This window comes from Tympanuchus pallidicinctus, unplaced genomic scaffold (assembly GCF_026119805.1).
Source record: "Tympanuchus pallidicinctus isolate F22 unplaced genomic scaffold, pur_lepc_1.0 scaffold13, whole genome shotgun sequence".
In the NCBI taxonomy this organism is placed as follows: domain Eukaryota; kingdom Metazoa; phylum Chordata; class Aves; order Galliformes; family Phasianidae; genus Tympanuchus; species Tympanuchus pallidicinctus.
Window position 1 is genome coordinate 8,256,945 of NW_026294648.1, and position 9,621 is coordinate 8,266,565.

Below are 9,621 nucleotides of genomic sequence, written 5' to 3' on the forward strand. Positions count from 1 at the left end.
GCTGTGGTCCAAAGCAGCGTGTGTGCAAACTCTTCCTTGCAGCCAATATTTACAGGTTCGTGCTGCTGTGTTTGCTGTTTGATCTTCAAAAGGTGCAGGGTGCAACACAAGTGCCGGAAAAGCTTTGGAAGTGATTATGAAAGGATTTAACTAATTTTTCATGTCATCCATTTAAGATTAAATGTAGAATATGACTTCAAAATTTCCTTCCAACAAATTGTGGAAGGAATAATGTGATGGAGTATCCTGATTGATAAATATGTCTCTTTGGAGAGGTGGGTATGGATGCTGGGGACATGGTGGGAGCACTGCCTGCAGGGAAGGGACAGAAGTGCTGCTCCCAGTGGCAAATCACATTTTGCTGCATTTAACACCAGCACCTTCACACTTGTTTTGGTTGCTTTTAGTTTTGTGGCTGTCCTGAGCATCCTGGCTGCAGCGTTATGACTCAATGCAAATGTCCGGTGATGTGACCCTGCACTGAGGAACTGAGGAACAGAGAGCCTACAGTTTGCTAGGCACAGGAAAATAGAGAAGTTTTATTAAAAATGAAAATGCACTGTTGGCAATAAAATGACGTGAAAAGATCCAAGTGGGAACAGCCTGTGCTTCAACAAAAAAAAAGGAAAAATATGGTGGGGATCACAGGCTGCGAGAAATCATAGTGTTAGAAGCATCAAAACTCAGAGATGGGGCTGCAAGTGTTGCATGGGTTTCACATGTGGCTAAGAATGCGGAGGTAACCTTATCAGAAGCATCAGAGAAAGCTAAGACAGCCTACGTAGTGGTGTTGTAAATATTAAATTTAGGTGTGGATGTACTCCAGATGCTAAATTTGGGTGGTGAGGCACTGCAGCAGGTTGCCCAGAGAAGTTTTATAGAAGTGGTCAAAGTCAGGTTGGACAGGTTTTGAGCAACCTGATGTAGGGAGATGTCCCTGCCCATGGCAAGAGTTGGATCAGAGGATCATCCAACACAGACCACTTGGTGCTTCTATGCTGCTGCATAGCAAAATGAGGAACAATGTGGGGAAAGTAATTATGGGAGTATTTATTTAGAAAGAGACAAAGAAAGGGCCAAGAAGTGGGAAAGAGGGCAGTAAAATATGAAAGCCAAACATGGGTCAGAAAAGGGCTGCTCTCAGGTGTTTCAAATGAGTTTCCATGGCTCAGATGGAACATGGACAGGGGTGATGGAGCTGCCAGACATCAATATGTTGGTGATGCTTCCTTTGGGCTTGATGACATCCACCCATCACTTCCTAAGGCTTTGCAGCCTGGTCCCAGCATCCATCTCACTCTGGTTTCAATGACCTAGAGGGGCCAGATGGAGCCAGCCACAGTCAGCAGGCCAAGAAGCCTTTCTCTGGAGCTCTGGCTCCAAGCTCCAACCTTCCCAAGCCTCTCATCTCTCTGACCATTAAACGTGGTCCCTAGGTGCTCCTTCAGATCACACTCCCTTTAAAATGAAATTCCTCTTGCAGAAAGCTTGTGGCACATGGGTAATCCTATTCTACATCTGCTTTGGTGGAGTAACAGGTTAGGGGGTGAGAAACCACCTCAGGGAACAGGGATGCTCTCCGGGGGAAGATTCATGAGCTGTAAAAAAGAGATGGAAATGGATCTGCTGACCTCATCTGGAATTTATATTGCTTTCAGAATGGAAATAGGAACCCCTCCTAGAGTGGAGTGGGTTCTTCCTCTTGGGTTGTCCTGACCACCAATTGCTGCATTTCTTGCAGAGGCACAGCCTGGCTCCTTAGCACAAGGTGCCCTGCTCCCTGCGGGAACGGGATCGGGATGGACATCACAACGCCGGGGCGGGAGCGGCTGCTGCAGGCAGAAACCTCCCAGGAGGGAGGAGAGGATGCAGCAAAGGCAGAGAGGAGCGGCCAGCGGGGAGACCTGAGCCTGGAGCCCAGCCTCAGCACTGCCCTCCAGAGCAGAGCCACCCAGCTCCTCGCAAGCAGTAATCTAACTTGGAATTAGTATTTTTTAAATACAGCGATTTTGAATCTTTTCTTCTCGACGGATGCTGCTGCACCACCCCGTGGAGCTGCTGGGGATGCTCCTGGCAGGTAAATGGGGGTTTAATGCCACCCAGTGGGCTCCAGTTTGAATCCTTACCTGGGGCACACCAGCACAGGTGTAAGCAGTTAGGCAGTTATGCATGGGGATCGCTGGCCTATAAAGGGTCAGGTTTTTTGTTTTTCTTTTTCAAAGTGGGGCTAAATGTTCATTCTGTAAGGGAAGAGTATGTCTGTTCTGTTAGTCAAAGGCAGAGGAGATAGAAGCAGCTCAGGAGAATGGCACTGAGGCTAAAAGTTTTCTGCAGGTAGGTTGATACAGAGATCAATATATGTGACAACACAACATTTATTGTAGTCATAGGAATAATCTTGCTGTGGTCTTAGTGTATGTGCTGGCCGGCTTGAAGAGCAAATGGACAAAGGTTTCAGGCTGAGCATTTAAAAAGGGAAAAAATACGCAGTTGTCCAGATGTCGTAGTGTTTGTGGATGCTGAGCACCTACATAATGAGCTTGGGCTATTGCAGTTGTGAAAAGATGTTTGTGATGGAGTATTTTCTTTTATTTCATGTTGATGATGCTGTGTGAAGAGTGTTCTTCTATAACAAGGGGGTTTTCTGTTATAAACTCATTTATCCTCCTTGCACACATGTCTTAGGTGATGGAGGCACAAGAATAAAGCCCCATGGCTGTTTGTGAAGGTTACCAGTATGAGAATTGGATAAACCGTCAGCTGGGCTCGTTTTGTTTGCCTTGTTATGGCTGACTTCTATCCTGTGTTGCAAAACTGTGAAGGGAAATAAAAAGTTTGTTCAGGAAGGATGGTTTTCAGGAGGGTTTGCAGTATGAATGTGTAGCAACAGCTTTCACTGGGGCAGGAACTGAGACATGGTGGAGAGAGAGGAGGAAGCACAGCCTTCACTGCCTGCTGGGTCTCTGCTGCTGCTCCTCACCTCAGGCCACCTCCAGCAGGACGCTCAGGGTTAGCCTGGCTGTCCTGCTAGGGGAAGAGGGCCTCAAACAGAAATTCTGGAGTTTCCATCAGCAGAGGCGTGGGTGTGTTTGTTATGCTGCTAGTGCCAGCAGCGATTCATTGGGTTTGTGCCTGGCTAAAAAATAACCTTTCTTTTATGACTGTTATCATTTCTAGCTAAACAAATACCATTCCTCTCATTTCCTTTTCCTCTAAACTAATTAAACTCATCTTCTTTATTTGTTTGCTTGTAAGGATTCCATTTTACAAGCCAAGATTTTAGCAGTTATTTCTGTCTGGCTTTCCCTGAAAATTGTATTCCATTTGGTCTGGGAGCTGTGACCCCTTGAAGTCCTCAGAGCCTCATGAAAAACCCATAAACTGACATGCATTTTGGGGAAGCAGCTCTATCCTGATGGAATCATGATGATTCCTCAGATGGGAGCAAATAGATGCTTTCAGCTCCAAACTAGATCAGGAACTGGGAATGAGATGCTTGGAAAGTGCCTTCTGGGCACAGACTGGTAGGGAATGCAACCCTTATGCACAGAACTAGAGTAGAAAAGGCCTCAGCCCCGCAGGCAGATTCTCACATCACCCAATATGAGCTCCAGATGGGATATCACACTGCCTGAAGGAGATGGGTTGTAAGACATGAAGACCGAGCTGTCTAGATTCTACCTGTGTGTCCTTGGCACAGTGAGTACCATTCCCAAGACTTGCTCCATCTCCCTGGCTTGTCTTCTCTTCATGTTCTTCTATCATCCAGGGATGCTGGTGCCTTTGAAACAGGCTGCAGAAGTGGAGAGAGCCCTGCAGAGAAGAGTGGCCATGGTGGGTTCCTCAGTGCTGCTTGCGGGGCCGCTTAACATCACGCTCATCCACTCCATATGGTGGGAGCACCTCAATGGCACTGCTTCCCACACCATCCTGCAGTATGAGAAGCACAACCTGACCATCCACATGCCATACATTGCACGAGCCCATCTGCATGCGTCCAATGGATCTCTCCTCCTGGAGGACCTCCAGGAAAGCGACAGTGGCATCTACAGAGTGACTGTCAACCAAGCAGAAAGGGAGAGCTTGTCAGTCTTGCTGGATGTCCTCAGTAAGTGGTGGCTATGAGAGAGAGGAGTGGGGTGATGGATGCAGGCAGTATTTTGAACATATATGGATTATCAGCCTAGCAAAGGGGTAAGGGGAAGAGATTTTTGAGCCAAGCCTTACAGGCAAGTGATGGGGAGCTTGGACCAGCTGTGGATAGAGACCTTCCCAGAACTCTGGGAGACCACCAGATCTGGTGATGCTTCTTCAGCATCAGGATATGACAAAGGGCTTGACCCCATACTGGAAGGTCTCTTCCATCCCTTCTTTTCTGCTCTCAGAAAGAGATGGAGAGGCTGGCAGTGTTGTGGCCGGTGTCACCCATGCTGCATCATTTCCAAGGAAAGCTGGCATCACTAATGGAGTGAAGCCCAGCAGGGTGGTCTTCATGGAGAAGTCACCAAAATCGTCCTTCACACACCATGCTGTCTGTGGCTGTTGGCTACTTCCAGGGACAAAATGCTGCTGCTGAGATAAAAGCATGCTTTAAATAACACACGAGTCTCTTCTTGATGTTGCTCTTGCCAATTCCCTTAATTTGCTCTGGTTATTTTCTTTCTAGTAATGCTGCTGCCATGATGTTACTGCAACATCTCTGCTGCAGAGAAATTTGCTTTCCTTTTCCTCTTTTTTTTTTCCCTCACTTACTAAATGTGCTCTGTTAACCCAAGTATGATTTAAAAAAAAAAAATAATAAATGACGTAACTAGGAGTTCCAAATAAATGCCAGAAAGCCCAGCACCCTTGTGCAGTGCAAGACTTTCTAGCAAAAGTCACCTGCAATCACATCCTTGCAGATTAAAGGATGCTTTAATGAACACTACCAGCCTGATCCCCTCTGTGGACGGTCCTGCTCAGGTCTGAGAGAAGCGCTGGTGTTTCTGTTTCCTTTCCAGAGCCTGTGTCTCACCCTCAGCTCTGGAGCAGTGGCCTGGTGGCCAAGGCAAGTGGTGAGGTACTATGTGAGGTAGCAGAGGGCAGGGCAGACGTCTTCACCTGGAAGAAGGATGGGCAGATGCTTCCCCCGGACAGAAGTTACCACCTCTCTGGAAGCCTCAGTGTTTTGCCACTGAGGATGGTAAAGAAATCGGACTGTGGCTGCTATTCCTGCAATGCCAGCAATGGGATAAGTTGGCAGGAGACCTCCCTGAACGTCACTGTTGCAGGTGATCACTAAAATAGTGGCTAAAAATGAGCTTCCCATGGGCTGCCCTGAGGGGCATGGAGAGATGCTGTTCTCCAGAACTCAACACTCTTCCTTTGCTCCACCTGTTGCCAATATCCCTTGGTTATTTCACTTCATTCTTCCTCCGTCTCCCAAGGTCTTGCCACCCAGGATGTCCACGTGCTGTCAACCAGAGCTCGCTATTGTAGGATGATAGGAAGCAATTTGCAGTCTTCCGTCCCACCTCTAGCCGGCGCCAAGCCACAGATCTTGGTGCAATGAGCAGAAGAATTTGGCCATTCCTTCTTAGAGAATGTCCCTAAGCCTAGGTCAACATCACAACCCTTGGCTAAAGCAGTGGTGGGCAGGATATGGTCAAAGTGTTGGGCAAAGTGCCTGTGGGCAACATTTAATCCCAGCTGGGTGTTTCATGGACCAGAGCCTCCAGAAGAAATAAATCCATCAGCTAGTAAAGTGAGAAATCCAACCTACACATGGTGGAACTCCATGGCCCACTAGAGCCCTCCGTGCTGATCCTACTGTGACATTGCTCCCAGCTTCAGGGATTGTTTTCCTTTTTTTTTTTTCCCAGGTCTCTCCCCTCCCTTGCAGGATGTGCTGAGGATTTCAGTGGTTGCTCTGGTCTTTGCTGCTGTCTCAGGATGGGGCATAATTTTTCCTGTCTGCCAGTCTGAAAAGCTAAGAATAAGTGAGTCTGCACTGGGCTGAACACCCAGTTTTGTCTTCCAGTGGTGCTGAGTGAGGAGCAATGCTGTGGGAAGAGATGGTAACCAACTCATGCCCCCTTCCTGATGACTAAACATCTCCCCTTCTCATCTGGAGGCTTATCTTAAGAGTAAACTCTCCTTGGTGGTTGTTTTTTGTTTGTTTTAATGGAGAAAACTCATTTTGTTAAGTTCTCAGGTCAGGTTGAACCCTAGCATATCCTTACATAATTTTTCCTCAGAGCGTTGAGGTGACTGAGAGACACATTAATAGAAAATTGTAGCATCTCTGAATATTTTCATTCCGAGACTCCATTTTAATAAAGTATTTTATGTACTCTGTGCCATTGTTGCAGAGCCCTTTATAGCTATCCCTTCTTTTAAATGGGTCAACCCTACCATACCCTGGAGAAGGACACCCCACTGCTGCATCCCACCCAAAAGGAGGGCTGGGGACTGGTGTGGGGCAGCCTGAGGGGACATAGATGTCACCCCACTCTGCTCTGATGTCTAGGAGGAGAGCTGTGGAGGTGGCTCAGTGCCTACACCTGTGGGCTGGTGTGCATCTCCTCCATCCTGGCTGGCACTGCTGGGCTCCTCTGGATGAGAGAAGAAGGTAAGAGGCGTTTTAGGGAGTGTTGCAGTGCAGATACCAATTCTTTCCCTCACAAAGGGTACAGCATGCAAGAGTGATCATTGGAGTGGGGACCTTATGGGAGATGAACATCCATCTGAGTGTTGGCTGGAGAGGAGAAGGGCCCTTTATAGAGGAAATGGAGCCCTCGGGCTCAACATGTTGTCCTTGGCAAGCTGAGAAACCACCATACGAATTAGATACTCAATTATACTACTAATATGGTTGTTCTTTTTCACAAAGCCTTTTCCCAGTGGGTAACTGCAGAAGGGCACTTAGAATGACCAAGGAATAGAGCTGCAAGTTGTGGGGGAGAAGGGGGGGTAGTGAGAATGGGGGAGGGGAGGTGACTGGAAAGTCCAGTCATGGGAAAGGGACATGATGGAGACTTACAAAATCCTGAAAATGGAAAAAGTGGTGCTCAGCTCTGTGCTGTTCTCTTCCAGGCCCATCCATTGCTGTCATACTGCCAGAGATTTTCCTTTTGTATGTGATTGTGATCACCTTCGTAGTGGCCTCCACAGTGACTTTCCAGCCTACGAAGCTCATCCGGCTCCAAAGCACAGCAGGTGAGCTGTTCAAGAAAGGCAAGAATGGAGATAAAAGCAAATGATAAGGGAGTTTATTTTGCCACGCATCACTCATGTACAAAGTAATGCTGGCAGCCCCTGTCTGCCTGTGGGAAGGCCACATTGACATGTCTTTCTTGTCCTTCCCATGGCCAGCACAGCGCACGATGGGCTACGCTGCTCCAGGAGGGGTGCTCCTGGTGGTGCTGACAAGCAGCTTCCACATGAAGAACATCCACCGGCGCCATGGTGAGGAAGTTGTCTGCCTTAGCCCTTCTGCTCTACCATTCAGAGCTGGGACTGCTCCAAAAATCCATCTAATTGCTTTTGTTTTCTTTTTTCTTTTTTTTTTCCCAGAGATTTGCTTTTCTTTTTTTTTTTTTTTTCCTAGGTCTATTTAAGCAAGTTTTCATAGTGGCCAACTGCTTTTTTTCTTGTCTTTTCCTTCTGATTGTGTTTTCTGCTGCTTTTTCCTTATCTGACCACAGAAGAAGGCTGCGCGGCATTCATGGACGTCACCACCCTTGTGGTCAGCACAGCAGCAGTGTTGGCCCTGCCGATCCTTGCCATCTTCCTCTGCTGTAAGTGCCCCCTCTTATTTCCCCGAGCCCAGTGTGAATTATTCAAAAGTTGTTTTTCCTCATTCCGAGAAGTCCTCCTAACCTCTCTGGTGACAATATCCCAGCCCCAGATGCCATCTCCTGAATTCAGTGCCCCATGCTGTGCCTCTCAGGTTGCTTTCAGTGATAAATGTGTTTTTTCACAGATCACACAACACAGGGGTGGCTGCAGGAACGTGACTCCAATTGTGCAGACATGGAAAGGTACAGCCTTCTTTCCCTTTTCTCATGTAAATTCATAAATATAATCTTGGAGTGAAAAGAGTGGGATATGGAAACCAACACATGCTTTGTTCCAAAGTTTAGACCCCAAGAAAGGTGCAGACCAGCTCTCACCTCCCTGTCCCTGATTTCACCTTGGGTTTGTGACGGAATGCTCTGGTGGGGTCCACGTTCTGTCCAAATCCAATGCACAGCCTTAGTCAGCTTCTTTGTGCCCCAGCTATAACGACCCTGAGTTGGAGGAAGGAGCGTCACAGCTGTCTATAGGGTGTTGCTGGGTTTGGAGATGTGCAAGGTTTGGGGCCTCAGGCGTGGGGCAGGGCTGCACTTGTGGCACCTCTGATGGTCAGCACATGGAATCACAGAATGGTTTGCATTGGGAGGGACCCTGAGGATCATTTGGTCCAACGCATCTATTAACAGATCAGGTTGCTCAAAGCCACATCCAACCTAACTTTAAGCACCTTCAGTGACGGAGCACTTACAACTTCTATTACACAGCACCCTCACTGTGAGACATTTCTTCCTTCCAGGTCCTTTGAGATGTCCCTGCCCATCAGCAAGGATCCTGATTTAACCTGCTAGACACTGGGGATGTTTCCTGTGTGGCTGGCTCAACATGTTAATGGATCTCAGTTTCATAGGTCTGAGCCTATGATATTGGCGATATAAAGCGATGAAATTAATCATTTTTGTCTTTTTCTTTAACACAGCACTAGGGGTTTCTAATGCACGTTTTTCCATTTATTTTCCACTTTAAAACCAGGCTCCGAGTTAGAGAAATGCCTTTAAAACTAGTTACAAGCGTGTCCCTTGCTAGTTTATGGCATTAATGAGGCTATGTTTCTGAGTGTGTGTAGGTAACCAGCCATGTCCACCCCAGCCTTTTCCTGCTGCCACACAAGGCCGTGCTTGATGCTTCCTCTCCACATGCAGATGACATCAGGGTGATTTGCACGTTTGCTCCCTGTGCACTTCCTGAAGACCCATGCAAATGGCAGCATCCATGCCTGTGGAGACCTTCATGTGCTTTAAAACTATTTGTTTAAATGCAAATCCCTCTGTAGGAGCGCTGTGCCTGTCACTGGCTGTTGACAATGGCTCCTCTGCTCTCTGCTGGGTTTTTCTGCACAGGAAGGAAAAGATGAGGTGTTTTGGGGTGTGGTGTGTAGGCCAAGATATGAGTGTTGCTTGCACAGGGGATTTCCTGCCTCCACAGCAGTGTGGGGAGGGTATTCTCTGCTGGACGAGACTGGATCTGTTTCAGGGGTGAGGGTTAAGAATTCATTCCTTTCTGCAACTTTTAAAATCCTCTCCTTCAGTTCACCCCAAGCAGCAGTAGTTGAGTGCTCGCAGTTCTGCATGTGGGATCCTCGGGGCTGGCCCAGGGGGAAGCAAACACAAATCAAAGCCATGATGGGATTTTGCTGCCCTTTGTAAGGGAAGTGATCTCCCTGCAACAGCAAACTCTGACTGGTTACAGATGGCAGTACCTCCTCTGAGGGGCATAGGCCATGTTTGCCTATCTGCCCACCTTCTGTCACGGTTTCCTGTTGCCCTGATACTGTGGGTACGTGGAATT

At 47.7% G+C, this 9,621-nt stretch overlaps 1 protein-coding gene across 3 annotated transcripts; it reads left to right on the forward strand.

The window, feature by feature from the left end:
* Positions 1–1,745: 1,745 nt before the first annotated feature.
* On the forward strand, positions 1,746–8,725 carry LOC128076069 (contactin-4-like). 3 transcript variants are annotated; one of them, XM_052673374.1, is made up of 10 exons: positions 1,748–2,077; positions 3,770–4,108; positions 5,001–5,270; positions 5,862–5,978; positions 6,509–6,610; positions 7,075–7,197; positions 7,354–7,446; positions 7,686–7,778; positions 7,964–8,021; positions 8,573–8,725. In XM_052673374.1, exons 1-10 carry the CDS (start codon positions 2,032–2,034, stop codon positions 8,622–8,624), a joined length of 1,293 nt encoding a protein of 430 aa, XP_052529334.1. In that variant the 5' UTR covers positions 1,748–2,031; the 3' UTR covers positions 8,625–8,725. The 3 variants fall into 3 exon arrangements, with proteins under 3 accessions (XP_052529336.1, XP_052529334.1, XP_052529335.1); XM_052673375.1 differs by lacking the exon at positions 1,748–2,077 and adding an exon at positions 2,217–2,334; XM_052673376.1 differs by lacking the exons at positions 7,686–7,778; positions 7,964–8,021; positions 8,573–8,725 and adding an exon at positions 7,555–7,665 and having other exon boundaries at positions 1,746–2,077.
* The last annotated feature ends 896 nt before the right edge of the window (positions 8,726–9,621 follow it).